The sequence below is a fragment of the Hermetia illucens genome, chromosome 1, assembly GCF_905115235.1.
Source record: "Hermetia illucens chromosome 1, iHerIll2.2.curated.20191125, whole genome shotgun sequence".
Classification (NCBI taxonomy): Eukaryota; Metazoa; Arthropoda; class Insecta; order Diptera; family Stratiomyidae; genus Hermetia; species Hermetia illucens.
In genome coordinates this window covers 93,895,006-93,913,115 of record NC_051849.1, presented here as the reverse complement: position 1 = coordinate 93,913,115, position 18,110 = coordinate 93,895,006, and the positions used below count along the sequence as shown (strand labels likewise).

Below are 18,110 nucleotides of genomic sequence, written 5' to 3'. Positions count from 1 at the left end.
CCTTTTTTCGTACTTTGTACATCTTTAGGTGCAAATATTAACCTGAGTAAATCAAAATAATATCGAATAACTCTCCATTTCGTGTTTAGTTGAAAATGGCAATCTACTTAATAATCATATTTACAAATTTAACAAAGGTCCTAACCAGAGATACAGTAAATGTTTCTATTTGATTACGAAGTTACTTAAAATAAAATAATGACCAAATAAAAGGCTGCAAACTTAGACATTCATTAAAAAATATCTCTCAGACTGGATAGTACAGAATTCCTGTTATCATTCAAAAATTGTCAATGTGTCAAAATATATTTTAAGATAAAATGTATAAATAAAAACCTTTCTGACTCTTTACAAATATTTCTATACAAACTACATCCTCAGTGGTTACTATTCAGCTAACTTATCACGTTAATTGAGCGTGAAACCAGTATACGTATGCGGACTTTTCTGTTTGAGAAAAATTAGCATTTTTATGACTTATATTATTTAATGATGGTTTATCTGATGCGATGTTAACATTTACAAGTTATTCATATTATACTGCAACAACGCGTATTGAGGCTATGAGGATATTCAAAAATTGTTAATGTTGCTATGGAAAGCAGACAAGCTTAGAGATAGTATTAATTCCTTCCGTTTCAATGAAATGACAAAAAAATTCACGAGCAACGAATAAGCTTCAGCCAAGAGGAGGGCTCTCTGGGAAAGAGGATTGATTGTGTCCTAACGAAAGATATGGTCAGAGAAGTTAGTTAAAAAAAAATTAAAAATTAATTAAATTAAAAAAAATTCCAATATCACCCCACATGGTATATCATTCCATTAGCCAGAACATTCCTATTAAAGTCACCTCTGTTATTGCACCTCATTTCATTTACATAAGATCAAATCTGCATTAATTTCCCTTGCAATTTCAAGCGAGTCGGTCTAAGTACCCGTTCACTTTCAAAACATGCACACGCCCATTCAAACAGTTATCAAAATGCCATCTTAGATGACGACCAATGGCTGCTTTACCTCCACCGTAAATCCGATTTTGCGTCAAACTAAATTAGTTCATTCCTCAACTCACATTACCAGTCCATTCCATAATTCCATTCGATAATTAACTGGCAGCAGAAATCGTTAATCACATTTCTTGTGGTGAAACTTTCGAAAAATTCATAAGTAGGTATGCGTTGCTTATAAATATGGTATGAGTCCATCATCATCGCGATTATCACAACAGTAGCTCTATAAAATGACCGTATACCTTAAATTCGCCCTCAAGGTTTAAGTAAATGAAAATTCATTTAAGGGAAATTGTGTTAATTCCGTAGCTGTTTGGAAACTTCTTCATTTCATTCCCGTGCCAGTCTCAATTTCGAGAAAACTTGTGACTGCGTTAATATTGGTCTTAAAGAAATTTAATTTTGGGCTGGGAAAATTGTCAATTTCAGTTAAAAACTAATTGAAAGTAATTTCGACACATAATTAACATACATGTTATCTTTATGAATGTTTAACTGGCGACCCAAAACGCCAACAATGTTGATGAACAGTAAAAAGTCAAACAAAAGGGTTTTTTTTTTGGAAATTGGGGGATTCCATCAACCCATCTAGATATGTACATAACTTTTGATACAGTCATAGAATAGCAGTGGATTGATACAAATAGTTTTTGTTTTAAATTGCCAACTATGCCCAAAACTGCCTAGTTCTTGTTGTGTTGTAAACATCGCAGATAAGGTCTGCCTGAAAACAGTACCTTCACACGAAATCTCCGAAAAACCTTGCTTAATTAACTCAATAATAGCATCAATTCGACTGCATCCCCAACAATCATTTTTCGTATTAAGATTAAGCACAACACTGAAAAATATCTGGTACACGAGAAAGCTAAAATATAAAACCCAGTAAAATAAGACAATCAATTTCAATGGAAAAATGACGCGTTGATAGCAGTCAAGGACTAAAAAAATTAACTCTTCATTTCCCGTTGCCAAGAAGATCTTGAAAACTCCAAAGCATTTATTTTCCATTTCCGCATGAATCTGTTTTATATAGATATATTTTTACTGATTTTATTTTGATAATAATCCGCTTATCTTATTTACCTTTGGAGTTGCCGTTTGCAAAAATAAACAGAATTAATTTTCCAAAAGCGTTTTTATGATACACAGCAAAGTATTTCCATCCTTTCTTATCCACTTGAGCACAGTTTATTTATTTGTGTTGTAAATTATTTAATTGAATGATACTTTTGTAAACAGTTAATAACAAAACAGAAATAGCAACCCAAAGCAAATTTTCCATCAAAACGAAAAAAAATAAAAAATTTAAATATTTATAATATAATTCGATGACCAATCCCTTTCCACATTTGCCTTACGTGACACCACTCGATTTAACATATAAACCTGGTGCCAATTGATTTGTTCATCAACTTTGAGAAGACGACTAAAATGAATATTACTTTGTTTTATTGTTGGATTTTATTGAATCTCATCGACATATTTTGTTTAATGATTTAAAAAGTAACAATACATAGCGCAACCATAAAGAATAACCAACAAGGAAGTAGCCCTCTTTTTATTAATTATATACGCAACAATTATCGCTAATTGGCGCTCTTGAGCCGCAAAAGGGATCGTTATCATGTACAATCTGGCTTTAATAATGTTAGGGTCTGACACGTCCATTATGTTTTAAACAAAACCTATTAATATAATTGTGATATTAAGCTCTTACCTTGAAGATTGGAAAAAGGTAGTTTAATTGGACAGTCATTTATTAAGCAGTTATAAATTCTGCGCCAGATTGGATTTTTAGAATAATTTGAGGTTAGAAATGTATGCGCATATTTGACTATAGTATTAAGACATAGCTGCCAATAGAATATCTTTGAAATATTTTCTACTTCAAATGAATCTATTTTAATATGAATTCTTGGTGTGCTATTAATTTTTTTCTAACTGGAACGAACATTTTCCACAACCCACTCACAGTTAAATAACCACTCATCAAACCTTCTGGTTGATTCAGTTGTTTAATGTACTGAAAAATAGTTTAGTTTTTACGTTAGAAAACAAAATCGAAGAAACGCAGAAATTTCCATACGATTACTTCTTCATTCATTTATTTTTAGCTATTCAATTTAACGAATTTCTAACTTGAGAGAAAACTCTGGCTTAAAACTTAGATGGCTCGATAAACTGACCTTTAGTAGACACATAAAACAAATTTTCGGAGGTGGGCCTAGAATAAAATTATTCAGGAATCTATCCACATTAAGTCAAATTTTATGCTATTTCGAGACGTTCTTCACTTTATCGATCTTTTATTCCGATCAAAATCAGTTTCGAGCAGCACTATTTCTCTTTTCAGCATTTTATCTGTCTCCCGCATCATTATATTTGTGATTTTACCGTACAACATTTCCTCGATGTTTAAGGAGATTCGATAACTTAATTTAGATTTCTATGCTTATTTGTATGCACTATTTTTTAGACCTTAGATTAGTTAATACTGCAGCAAATTACACAAATTAAACTTTAGTTAATGTGATAGAACAAGATTAGGACTAATTCCCTGCCTCACCTCCAGCAAGGAACTACGCATGAGCCGAATTTTATTTATGACAGCCCGCGCCCATTGGGATTTTCATTGTTTATTTTAAGACATTTTCCCATTTCGTGCTGCCTAGACGCACTGCTTTCAACTGCTTGGACAATTGCTTGCGAAGCAACCAAATAGTTGTTATACAACGCTCCACTTCTGCTTCTTTTTAATTCTATTCTCAGCCGTGATTGTGACCCCACGATTGCCTCTCTCTATCTTTTGGAATACTAGCCAATTATTGAAATTGTCCTAAAACTTTAACCTCAAATAATTTCAGTAGAAAAAAGTAAACTCTGTTAATATTTATAAGCTGCCCAATGATTTCATCATCTTTGTAATGACAGGCTGTCCAGCCCATGAGGGCCCAGTATCAACTAAGTTAGTTAGATAGGTATTAATAATAATTACCAATGGCGCATCAGTCCAATTTGGACTTAAACCTAACAGTTGGTTAAACACTTCATTTCTAGACCATGAAAATACGCCCGAAGAAACCGTAAATCCAAGGCCCGTTGTTTTATCGTCTGGTAAGCTGTTGGATGGTTTCTTCCCTGCGTCTTTTGCAATTTTTTACGTATTTTAGTCAGCCTTATAAAAACACAGGGGATACCTTTCTTTTGCTGCAGATTATCTTCTAGACACTTTGCCCTCCACAGCAGATTGAAAAGCAGTTGTCTTCTTGCCAAAAGCCCAGTGTGGTTCATTCATTAAGTCAACGAAGTCAGGCAGCATCTAGTAGTAACTCTATAATAACTGGGATTGGTATCTTTGACTCTCCCCTGACTGTGCCATATGAGTATAGATCCCGATCCAAAATGGTCGTGGCAGGGTCTGGTAGTCATTCTTCTCTTTTTTTCAAGAGTATGTTATGTTTTCAACAATGCGAATCTTGAAATTGTATAACCTACGGTCATTAGAACTATACCTCCGAACTTCCTCATGTATGATCACCTAATTGACTGTCGTATTGAGTCCCAGTGGTACTAAACCAGCCTGTTCTCTGATGATCAAAATTTATATGTGCTCTTTACTGCGTTTCAGAATGATTTTACCTGGTATCTTCATGACAGCTGGAAGCAATCAAATACGCCTCAAAGCGTTTGTCTTACTTAGTTTGATTGCGTTGCCCGCAAAGATATTTTTGCTTCCTTTTGGAGGAGGAATCCGCATTCGTATGCGATGGTGGCTTACAATATCATCCGCAGAAAATATAACCTCACTGGATAGTTTATAATTCAGAACCATCAGGAAGCACTCCCTCTAACTAACGGCTAAGATATGCATGGAGCAAATTGCAATTAGTAAAAGCATGGTAGCTTAAACTTTAGACCATTTCAACCTATAAGAGTAGAAGCAATCCTTTCTTATTTTGGCATTCTTATCTATGTTCAGTGAAATTTTTTTCCTTGGCAGATCTATGTGTTTAACTGCAAAAAAAATGTAATCATCGTATCGCCAAATTTTCTTTTGTTTAATACTAGGTTCGCAAATTTGAGAAATTGAGAAAATTGACCAACAGATTTGGTGGTCGAAAACTTACATGCATACTTTTGTTATCAGGAAAGTATTTACTTCCCGAGTATTTTCTATTAAAGTAGAATGAAAAGAAGTTATAATAATTTTGGGGATACCTCTGTAGTGAAACATAGCGTAAGAGACAGGCGGAAAAATCATCCCCGGTTGAACCTACCATTCGCCAAACGTAGGTCCATTTATATGAAATCAGAGTCTAGTGGGCAAAAATGAACTTAAGGTCCCATATTAGATGTCGTTTGTAATCTTATAGTGCGTTGTCGAAGTGAATTTGGGCTAATCCTTTGAATACTCCCATGTAGCGTGTTCATCAGGAAAGTGTCACCCCACATTGGGTGCCGTTTGCAAATATCAAATGATCATGCTAACTTCTCAAGGACCAACACAATGTTATTTCACTATCTTTAATATAAAGCAGCTACGGAACTTCAAAACATTACCTTTCTCCACAAATTCCAAATTGCAGGGCTTACTCGCAAATAAAAGTTCAAGAATTGTCAGTTCACTAATCCACCTAACACTACCTTTCACTGGGAACCAGAGCTAAAATTTGTGAACAAGATTCATAAAGAAAATAAAATCGCTAATATCATCCCCAAGTTAGATTTTTACCAATTCAATAAGAGTAGCGCTACCTTAATCATCATTAAACCGAAATCTATTAGCTCCTCTGCTCAAAATTGGTCACAGGGCAGTGAAAACATCGCATGAATATTCTCATCCTTTTCCAAAAATCATATATTTTACCTATGTATAATCTTCAACGAAAAAATCAATAACATAGAGTAACAATGTTGTTTGTTCTTGTTCTTCTATCATCAGAATCCAAATCATGATTACATTTCAGTAAATCTTGCGAGGGTTGATACTGGTTTCTTACCTTTCAACTAATCATACTTTGAAATAAATTAAATTTCCGTAAAATCCTCCTTTTACATATTCCAAACGGAAAAATTTATATGCGACTTTTGCAATTATAATTAATAATTATCTATCACGTTAGCGCGTGACAAAACATATTTGCTGAAACTGAAATTAATGTGATACGCAAAAGGAATTCTTCATAGCATTCATGTATAATAAAGAATTTATCTTTAAAAGTTGTCTTGATGATAAATGTAAGAACAAACTTTCTAATTATGCAAAATATGTCATGAATTTGAACTGCTATTTATTGCATATTTACCACTACGCATCAAATGTGCGCTCAACTAGCAAAATGCAGCAACAATGAGCCTAGAATGTTAGATATTGCCTTCTGTTTGTAGTTAAGTCTAAAATTGATAGACCAGTAGCTTACTCCAAACTACAATTTTATTTTATTATGTATATATATTTCGGGAGCAACTTACTCCCTTCATCAGTACAAAGCTACTGTACTGATGAAGTTGCTCCCGAAATATATATACATACTAAAATAAAATTGTAGTTTGGGAGTAAGCTACTGATCTATCAATCTAGATCCTTTACGTTTATCCTTCAAGTTATTTGCCAAAGTGACTATTTGCATCTAATCCACTCATTTTGGATTGTAACTTAATCTCCTAAGGCCTTTTCGCAAAACTTAAAGTGTTAATTTTTTTGATTATTTAATGGTCAGTGGTATTGCGGATTGTATAATCCACCCGTGGCTCCCTTATCTAAAATCCGTACTTTTTATTTATGAATCTCAAAATTATTTTAAATATGGAGTAAAGTGAATCAATGTACTGGCACGAAATATTACTGATAAGCAATTGCAGGGGTTGAATTTGAAAAAGGTTCTTAAAGACCGTTCAACCACGAAGAAAGTCAATGTTTTTGTTTTGTTATTTAGATTTTAATGTTATATGTGGTAGCATTTTCTCTTCTCATCCCTGAATTTTTTTAAAAACTCTGGGCCTAATATAAACAAAACTCCTTCTTGGGTATGTTTTTATGACATTGTAGGAACTTTTCTTGTTCATCATGTATAATAATTCTTCTTGTTTATATCACTACCATATCATATCCCATTCTCTTCAGGTATTGGTCGTACAATCACCACCACCATCAATTGAGATTAAAGAGCCACCACCCAGTCCTGGAAGTCCATCAGCTGAAACAATGTACGCTGCCACCGGCGGCACGCAAATTTACCTTCAGGTAAGGTTTAGGATCAGGCAAAAGCCTATAAAACGACAAGAGCTGCTAGTCTTGATTCTTCAAAATTAATTGAATCGTAAGGGGTTTCAAAATCATGATAAAAACCAAAGGTTTTTCGCAATATGAATTAGGGGAAAAACGCAGCCATTTTTATCAGAGTCTATGATACGAACATGTTACGGTATTTACATAAAATTTCACTTTTATAAAATCTGGTTTTCTTCTATACAGTTTTACCTCCTCTTCAATAGGTGTTTCCCTAAAACTCGCTTTTAATTTCAAACCGGGGAATAAGAAGAGATGTTTCTATTAACAAATAATTTTGAACAAAAAACCTCTGAAGGGGTCGAACTAAATCACTGTAATAATTCTGAATTTTTTACTTTCGAAAAAACTTAAGTGGCTCAGAAAGTGAATGAAAATACCGGTTTCTGTCACTGGCTCGTAATATATATTATTGTCAATGTTCCGATTCATATTGCGGAAACTTTGACACTCTTTCCAAGTTATACATACATTTATAAAACTTGTAACACTAGAAAGAAAGAAATATACCAAATTTCGAAATGCAGAGCATCCCACATTTGTGGGCGCATACACTTAGAATATAAACTAAGAATCATGCATAAGAACAAAATAAAAAATGATAAATCGAAAAAACAGGGTCCACATCAAACAAGTTCAGCAGCAACAACGGCTGGTTCGAATGTTAATGCTCAAAGTCCCAGTCCGGGACCGTATGTAACCACTGACCAATATGGGATGTACACACGTTTAACAACCGGAACGGGATCTACTTTCATCTCTGAACCATACTATCGCGAATATTTTGCAGCCGATGGTCAAGGATATGCACCAGCCACAAGAACTATATATGGTGATAGCGATGGACCACAATCGGGAACGACATATGAAGGACGCTTTGCCACAACCGCAACACATACAAAGAATGGTACACCGGTTTATGCAAAAACAGTTACTGCTGCTGGTCTAACCGTTGATTTGCCCAGTCCAGATTCAGGAATTGGTGCAGACGCAATAACACCAAGAGATCAGAATAATATACAACAGGTGAGTTTGCTTTTTAAGATGTGATTTACTGCTTTTGTAGTTAGTTATGTGTTTTTAAAGTACTACGATTTCCACTTCAATGCTCCTTCATTCAATGTTATTATGTTCTATAAATTTCGATATTTTTTACGCGAAGATGTTCCAGGACTGGGTGGCAAAATTCTCTAAGACAATCCATACATCGTTGATGTGTCCCACAACTTCTTTCCCCTCAATGCACTACTGCAAATACCTGTATTTCCTTCTAAACCATATTTAAATATTTTTCAGTTTTGAAATTCACATTTTTGTCAATTATTTCATTACAATAATTGTTTGGCTTTTTTTTTTCAATTGCTATAAGTTCATATTAAATTATATATATAAGTGTATTTGAGTTAAAAACCTAAACTTTTCATAAATAGTTAAGTAATCATGGGAAATATAAGACGCTATGCTTGACGGAGTGTGGGAAATATTTTAAAAATAATTTCAACTGTTCAAAGCTAATTTTCTCAAAAGGTATGCATTTTTCAAAAAATGTTATTATTTCCCTTGCGAATTTTCGATGTCACACTCTACAAACTCGGAAAATGAAATTAGTTCCAATTCGCCATGTTTTCAAAAGAAATGCTAGCCCATTGTTGGTAGAACTTCAATTACAAACTTTATTCTGTAACATTGAATATCTTCTTTGTTCAGATATATCGACATATCATTTAAAACAACAGTAGATTTCGCATCCATTTCTGACCGTTTGTTAGGCAGGAGCAAAGAAAATCATTAAATTTTTACCTTGTATTAGAACAATGAAAAGTCTCTTCACCCACATTTCAAAATTGTGGTTTTGAAACCAATTGCAGAAATTTATATCATAAGGATCAGTCGCCATTTCCGGTAGTGGCACTCAGGGCAATGAGACAAATGGATATATGAGCTGTATGTAATCTAATATCCTAAGATATTCGCCATCTAAATTGAAAATCATACACAAAATCTATTATCCATATGGCTGTATTATTTCTCTCAGCCAAGTCAAGGCCACGCCAATAGCGAACCCATTGAATCAAAACACACTTCATAGGATTTGTTCGCATAAAATTGACTTCCATATCCAATTTCGTGATTATACCATCTATGGAAAACTCCATTATGCATTATCCATTTAATACCTACTTATTTTATTATTGAATAATTCTAAGCCAACTTTATCTCCAGGGCATATATCGTTCAAATAATCCACAATCGAATATAAATAAGTTCTAATGTTTCATAACTTCAAAATTTTAATCAAAAAATGTCTATGATGTAGGCATGTATGTGCTATTCTATTTGTGGAGAAATATCGTGCAAATGATTTATTTTTTCTTGATTTGTGACGGTTGAGATAGTAGACAGCTGGCTGTCGCGTTTGAAGTAGTGTACTTGGATTTTAGTATTACAGTTGAACATAAAAACGCATGCAAAAATGCTTTCATAGCAAAAGATACATGAAGAAAATATCTGTGTAGTAGAAGCTGTACGAGAATCATATGACATTGAATTTTCTATGTATAATGTGCCAATACAAAATATAGCACCTCAATAATGAAACGTTCCCATTTAAAACCAATCCTAGAGCACCGAGATCATCAGCGGCACCATTAATTTACCTAAGGCCCCAAGCAAGTTAGATAAAACGTAAAATGGATTCCGAGAATAAATTGTTTTATTTTTCCATGAAAATTTCAATTATTTATTTGTGATTGTCATCGAAGTTATGTTTAGCTTTATCTTTCTTAAAATAAGGGAAACCATTAGGAAAGATTTAGTTTATATATATATATATGTATTTATATATATAAAAGAACAGTTTAGCGTTTATGCTTCTCAACATTAGTGAACCATCTCAAGTGAGTGAGTGCAAGTGTACCATTTCGACGGATAGGATTCAGACATTCTTTCAATTTTGCCCTAATGAAAAGTTTCTTGTTATCAGTTTCATCTCCAGTTTAGTCTCATCGCCCTGATACCAACAATTAAAGCTGCGCTCACCGCTTAAATTATTGATTTATAAAGTGGCTGACTGCACTATGAAAATTACATTTCAGAACATACATACAGATGCCTCCGGAGAAAGTAATTTCGGCTTCTTGCTTTCAATTCGTACTGATGCAGCTTCCCTCCACAAATATGTATCTGTAAAACTTCTTGAGATACTTTTCGAACTATAAACTATAAAAGCCTGGCATCTTCCACGAAATTGATGCAAAATTCCTACACTTGTAGCTACTGGAGATATTTTTCCTTGGCAAGCTCAATGAAGAAAACCCCCTGGTGTTGTTGATGAAGAAAACGACATCAGTACATTGTCATTATGTTAAACGCAAGTGTACGTGTAATTGATGTAATTGCACTAATACGACATCACTTAAAGCCAGCAGATACAATTTACCATCCAAATACCAAAATACAACCTTCATGCATGTGATAATTCTCTTAGTTGCTGTTTACTTATTCCAAATTGCATTTTTATACATTTTCAAAATATTATGAATATCATCGTTTTTATAAATACTATGTACTATGTTTTGCATTGTGCACGATCCTCAAGATCATGGATTTATGGCTTCCAATCATCAATTATCGCATTTTTATTTTACTTAGTCAGATAATTCAGTGTTGGTACTCCAACTAAAATTGATATGTCGTGCAAATTTTCCAGTTTACTTCGCTTTTCATCACTGCCATATTAATGTGAAAATTTCTAATGGGAAAGAAGTTTAAGAGGTACTCGCCTGTCACGAAGCAATGCGTTGTCTTTAATTTATGAGCATTCGATTCACAGAAAATTTGAAGTGAAAATGAAAATTTTCTCTTTCATTAATTATCGTATATAAATATGGAGTTAGTCTCTTCGGTGTTTTTACTTTGTATTGTACGGATCAAACATTTCTTAGTACAACTTCAGTTAAATTAACCTGTTTGTTAGACTAATAATGGTGTGCTTTACTATGCAAGTCAACCCTAGACAAGATCCTTGTAAAGAATATTGCTCCATATTCTATCCTATTTTCCCTGCCAATTTATGTTAGCTTCCATGGTACCTATATCCTACAAACTAATTAGTTCCAATTTCCTCGTATTCTCCGTTTTGACAATACCACTAACAAATGCCAATTTTTGTTTGATCTAATTGCAGAGTTTCGACTATACAGAATTGTGTCAGTCTGGTACGTTATTAGATGGAAATGGTGCGATTCCAGTTTCAGTCAATAACATTCAACGGACTGTTAACGTCCATGCCGGTCAAAATAGCCCGACCACATCATTGGGCAATGGTAGTCATCCGGCATCAAGATCAAGGCCATGGCATGATTTTGGACGACAAAATGATGCAGATAAAATTCAAATACCAAAAATGTAAGTACCTCTTTGAAATGTTTCTTTATAAAACTTGTATTATTAGGCTTCCACACATATTACATCTCTTTAAGATGAGTAACTACCGCTGCCCAACTTGTTTCTATTTTATGGTTTCCGTATTTTCGGTGCAATAAAAAACGTACATAAATGGTTTTTATTAGGATTTATAAGACGAATGGAATTTTATCTTCCCTGGTTGCGGACTTTTCAAATTGTTACGTATAAATGGTTGCTTGCATGTTTCGTGAATGTTTGGCACCATAAAAATAAACGAGAAGTCTTCTACTGGGGCAAACTGCAAATGTAATTAAAACTACTGATGAGTAAATATGTAAAAATACCAATTACTCATATTTATCTACTGCCCTCGCAAATCATTGCAACTACCAAAAAAACACTATACTGACTGTATCTATGTATTTATTCGTATGATATATCAACTAGAGTAAGCGGTCTAAATCTCTTATTCTCATTTATTTTGGGAACTCCGTATTTGGAATTCGTTAGAGGAAAGAAAATAGCAAAATTGTTGATATCTCGTTAAGAGAATTAATTCCCAGTAGAATTCCCATACATATCAACTTTATCAAAAATAATTATTTCATTGCAAGTAAGTTGCAATTCGCTGTTGCTTGCAAATATGTTGACAAGTAAGTAAGTAAGTAGTAAGCTAGTATAAAATCGCGATTCAACTATGGAAAATTAATCGAAACGAATCTCATTTAAACCAGCAGTATTTAAAGATTGTAGGGTGATATAAATCGCTAAAATATAAGTTAATTCACAAAAATCCTCTAGACAATTTATTGCAAAAAAGTCCTCTAGACAATTTACTTTGAATATTTCATAAAAACACAAATAAAAATCGAAAAAAATTATGAAATTTGAGTTTTGCTTCATTTTTAATTTGTTGCGCCGGTCAGTATAGATTGCAGACGAAATTACGTCTAAAATTGATAGACCAGTAGCTTACTCCAAACCACAGTTTTATTTTATAGTGTATATATATATTTCGGGGGCAACCTACTCCCTTCATCAGTACAAAGCTAGCTAATTATGTGTAATATTATAATCTTTGTTCCTGGGTGAACAGTGTCTTTAATCATGTCGCACAATTTCTGTTTCACCTGTTGTCTAAGCGTTGACGGTTGACTGTTTATTGGTTAACTTGCATGCCACTATCTGCCTTTACAACCCACTTATTGCCTGTTGTTTTGTATACCTTAAGCGCCCCATTGATTCCTGCAATTGCCAAACTGACTTTTCTTGTAGCTTGAATTTTTAAACGTTGCTTTTCCTCTGACTTAAATTAGGACTTTTCGAAAGGATCCATAAATCTCCAGGGAATATTACATTTGTTATTGGAGTACATTTTCCGACTGCAAGGTGATAATTTATAAACCATAATTAATAATATTAGTAAATCACATGTGCAACTCGCAATGAACTTAAATAAAGCAGTATATATAAGGGCCGGTATGTGGGGTATAGAGTGAAGCGCTGCTATTGTCGATTTATAGCAATATATTTGAACCCTTTACAGGGCTTCCTGCCAAACCCAGTCACCTTCGGCTGTGCTCCACATGCTTTCACCCGACAAAATGACATGAAAGCTGCGTTTCATTTAGTGCACGGAATGCTCACTCGCGACGTCATCGTGGTCGTTCCTGTAAATTGACAGTTCTCTTTTAGTGAAAACAAAATGTTGAATGAAAATTCAGTGCTATGTGGTTCTGGAGGAAACGAAATACTAAAAGTGATTGTAATTTCAGAGAATCTCAACTCAAAATTGCCTGCTGCAATTGTCTGAGTTTGCGAAAAATATTTTGAGCATGCCATAACGGTCCGGCGCGCAGTATCATTTTGAATAAAAAAGCTCATAATCAAATGGAATGGAAATCTTCGCAATGACGATCATGGACGCCGCGAGCACCAAACGAAACGCGTCTGAAGTATGATACCGACCTCAAAACGAAATAGTATCCGCGATTCTATTTTGAAATTCAAATTCTAACTGCTTTGTTTCATGCCTTTCGCGAATTACGTGAGCCGTTATTTTTGCAATAACACGTAACAAGTGTCAACCACGACATCCAGAGCCATGCAGCAAACTGGAAAAGTGAATTTGGGCGATAGCCAGTTCGAAAAGAATCTTCGGCACATGGTTCCTTGATATGTCATTATCGAAAATTTACGTAATTTAGGTCTGTATATGTCCCACAAGCTCCAGATTTAAGATACATCAGGATGGCTGCATAACTTGTAGTTGAACGCGCGATAGAACAGCCTCTGATCTTGATCGCTAGATGCATCTGCATTTGTCTATACAGCTCGTGTTATTTTTCCCATTATGTCAATGTCATCAGCATTGACCAGCTGTTGCTGGCATTCATGTCAGAGTCGTGAACGGATGATAAGATTGCATTTGGCCGTGGTTGAGGGTGGTTTTATCTCACCTCATGCATTGATCAGGGTCAGTCTAGTACATGTTTATTATGCGGTAAACTATCCGGAGTTAAGTTAGTTAGTTAAGGGTGAATGGCAGAAGCATATTTAATATTTTCCAGTGTAAATCTGTAGTCACAGGAATATAGTAACTTCACTTGGTCATGTTATTTTTCTGATATATGTGCTTGCATATTCTAAGTCAGGAATTAAATTTCGCGAAACATAAAATGGTTAGTACATAGCGATTACATAACTTCAGAATCCTTGCAAAGATAACCCTTTAAATACGATTTTGTTCTAAAGGAGATTTTCGGTGTTTCTTCTGACGGTCTATACTGATATCCTTAACGAACAAGATTTTCAGATTTCCATGAATCTTCTGATTTCAAATATACATACATACATTCCAATGTTCGCTTGGTACCACATTTCATAATTCCCCTATTTCGGAAAGTTGGTTCAGGTAAATACTTGATAATGACAGTTAATTCAGTTGCTTACTACTTTCCTCGGATTTACCATGCCTGCGAGGGTATACTTTAGACTTTCGAAATCGCAGTCAAAAATTTGTTGCGTGCACAAACCACACAAAAATCTGTAGTGAAAATCAAATGAATGCACACTCCACATTACGAGTGATAATTACAACCGACAAAAACTCATAAATCATTTGATTAAAATGAGCATAAGAAAAGCATCCTCGCCAACTTTGCCTCAAATTCGCCAATCTCCTACGCATCAATTTGAAAATCAATGGATATAAATATCTACTCGGAAGTTCATCTTTTTATTAAACATTAATATTTCTAGTATTTAGACGTTTTAATAAGCGCCTTTACCATCCTTAATGGAAATCATTAATTAATCTCTGAATCTACAAACTTTGATTTATGCTCCTAGTTGCACCGTTCCCAACTTCAGTCAAACCACTTAGGTAGGTATGAAAAATAGAAGGTGATATGCAGTAAGACGGAATCAAGATCCCACTGACTAAATATAAATATTATATTCATATATACTCTTCACGAAATCCCGGGATTGGATAAGTTGAATGAATCGAATGACTCGTGTGACGAATATAAATTTCATCTAACTATGACCTGGAGCAATTGAGTGTGTACCTATAACGATGCTCAAGACGATCAGTGTATTGCAAAACAATTTTCTCGGCTCGTGGTTTAACCAGCGACACGTGTCCTCCTGTGGATTTGAAATAATTTCCCCATTATCAACGGGGCCTATAAAGTGTCTGTAATTCCCTCTGTTTCAACCACCACCGTGAGGATAATGAACTTCGACCGAAAATTGCTCTATTCAATGGCATTCTTCCTACCAAATATGTTCATGGGAAACATTAAATTCGTTCAAAGACAGTGTGCAGAGTGTTGACATTTTCCAATTATGCTAAAGCAACAGGTAAATTTTGAAACAGTATTCCTTGAAGATGATCAGGGTTGCCAATTAAGTTTGCTTTTAAATATCATTCCTATTTATTGTTGTGCCCATTAATAATTTAATACAATAAAATATATATTGTAAAAGTATACATTTACACCCTTTCCAAGAAAAAAACGTACTTATTCGTATATTTTGTAAAAGTTCAAATTTCAGCATTGCTTCAAACGGAAATTTAAAGTTTACCACAGTCTGAATTGATCCAGTCAACTGAACTTTCGGGGCGGTAGCTCTAGACTTAGTAAGATGTGTTTCTAGGAAAATACTCTGATTACTTTATTCGCGTTCTTGATACGCCGCTGCTAAGGTAAACGGTAACATGAACACATGAGTTTTAAACCACAAACTAAGCAACAACAAGGGACTATTGTTGCAAGTAAAGATATCACCAGGAAACTGTTGCAGCTACGACACTATACCGTAGTAAATTCGACAATAAATAAAACTTTTCTATCGACAGAAGACAATTACCAGCTTTCGTTTACCCACATCGATCCTTCCCGACCAGCACAGCAATTTAACATTAACATCGCTTGCAAAACAACGGGCAAGTAACAATTCAATTGAAACATTCTAACAACACTGTGGAACGACTCAAAGTCCAATCCGTTTGGCAATTTTTTTTCTTGAAATCTGTTGAAAATACAGATACATCGATTCGAAATAATAGAAGACAAAATAAAATTATCCAAGACACATTAAACATTCGAACAATTTCACTTGTTCTCCTCGCGATAGATGCATGTCTTCATATGTGTTGCAGAAGAAAAGTGGCATCATGTATGTATGTAAGCCTTGAATTTACCTCAGCGCACTAGTAAAAGCAAAGATGTTTTTTGTCGAAAGACGGTATTTTAATTGACATCAATCCGGGAACCCTTCGGATTGCTCTGTACATTTGTTTCCAAGAGATGTTCGGAGGATGCTTTTACCTGGTTGCAGATGGTCGGGTATCTGCAGATTACCGGGCACTGTGCATCGGTGGAAAATTGGAAAATCGTAACAAAATATAAATCAATGTCCACGTCGGTGAGGTAGTGCCCTCACTCACTCACAATCACATCGACATGCACTTACGGTCGCCAAGTTGCAATCTTACATGTTTCCAATTTGTAAGAAAATGCAAAGAATGAAATCAATTCTTGTGTTACAGTTCGAGATTCCGTTCTCCGTTGACTTTGGTCATTTTCTTCTAAATAATCAGGTGCGTGTGTTGCGAATTTATCTGGCTGAACAGTGCTTATCGAAAGCATTCTATCAGTCCTGTACTCCAATCTAAAAGGAATTATCTGAATACGTAATAATAGCTGAAGACATAATCATAGGGACCTCCAAAGATGTGTTCAACATGATACTTCTCTGGGTGCTAATGTAAAGTCAAAATTGCCTACGAAACAACCTTTTCTGCAGGAAAAACCCAGATCTGAAATTAATCCTGTTTGAATAAAAGCCCCTGTCCAGTATTACGAAGCAACACTCTAGTCTGAAGCTTGACTAAATTTTCTCATCTTTGTCGTGCGAATCCTATGTACCTCAAATCAACTCATATTCACGCATGTCAATGCCTCGGAGGATATTAAAATAAATATTTAAATTTATACTTGACCGACAGTCAATTACAGTTGAAATAACGATTATGAGAATTGTACACGAGTAATGAGCCCGAATAAAGCAGAATATCTTGAAGAGATCGAAAAAGTATCTTTTTGCTATAAATACACCACAGGAAGTGAAAGAAATGCGTGTATAGTCAAACGATTCAATGCAGACAGTTATAGATGCAACTTCACATGGTTCATTATGTGATTTTTGTTGTTTTGAGATTTATGCGTAATTTAATGGTCCTACATATTTCCATGAACGGAAAACTGTCAAATTAAAGTGAATAGTCACATTCATATTCGAAATCTATACACATTCATTTTATCTTTCCGATTGCATCATACAAATATGTTTGTATACTCATAGCAATAACACGATGCAGATTGTACAGTTTTTAAAATCATTATATGAACGAATTATTTTGATTTTGATGTTCACGTCAAATGTAACGAGTTTCATGATTGAAGTTATGATAAATGTGAATGCATTTAAATGTGAACGAAATTCAAGGATGCAATTCTTCTGATGGCTTGTATGGAATATATTCCACTGCAATTACAGAATACATACATCGAATTTCCTTTTTTGGTGGTTGTTAAATGTGCAAATTAAAGCTTATGGCGTTATTTAATTAGTTCCATGTTCTTCAGAAGTGTGTGTCATTTGAACGAAAGACATAGAATGTCTGTAAGACGTGGATTATGAGTTTAGAATTTATATCCAAGTATTGCGAGGTAATGGAAAAAAAGCGGGTTGCGCAATAATTTTGGATACTTAGAATTTTTGCAGAAATGAGGCAAGTTGCGTTTTCCTTCATTGTAATGGAAATATTTGAGAATTAATTGAAGCGTAAGAAATGCATCCTCTTCTTAACTGCAAAAATTGAAAAAATA

General features: G+C 34.4%; 1 protein-coding gene across 3 annotated transcripts in view; it reads left to right on the top strand.

Moving 5' to 3' along the window:
* Positions 1–18,110, top strand: part of LOC119661675 (protein grainyhead) — a 421,106-nt gene that overhangs the window by 347,001 nt on the left and 55,995 nt on the right. For all 3 annotated transcript variants that reach the window (XM_038071113.1, XM_038071114.1, XM_038071112.1), the window contains exons 6-8: positions 7,138–7,257; positions 7,921–8,328; positions 11,489–11,709. In XM_038071113.1, coding sequence (XP_037927041.1) covers positions 7,138–7,257; positions 7,921–8,328; positions 11,489–11,709 — 749 coding nt within the window. The remainder of the gene's footprint in view (positions 1–7,137; positions 7,258–7,920; positions 8,329–11,488; positions 11,710–18,110) is intronic.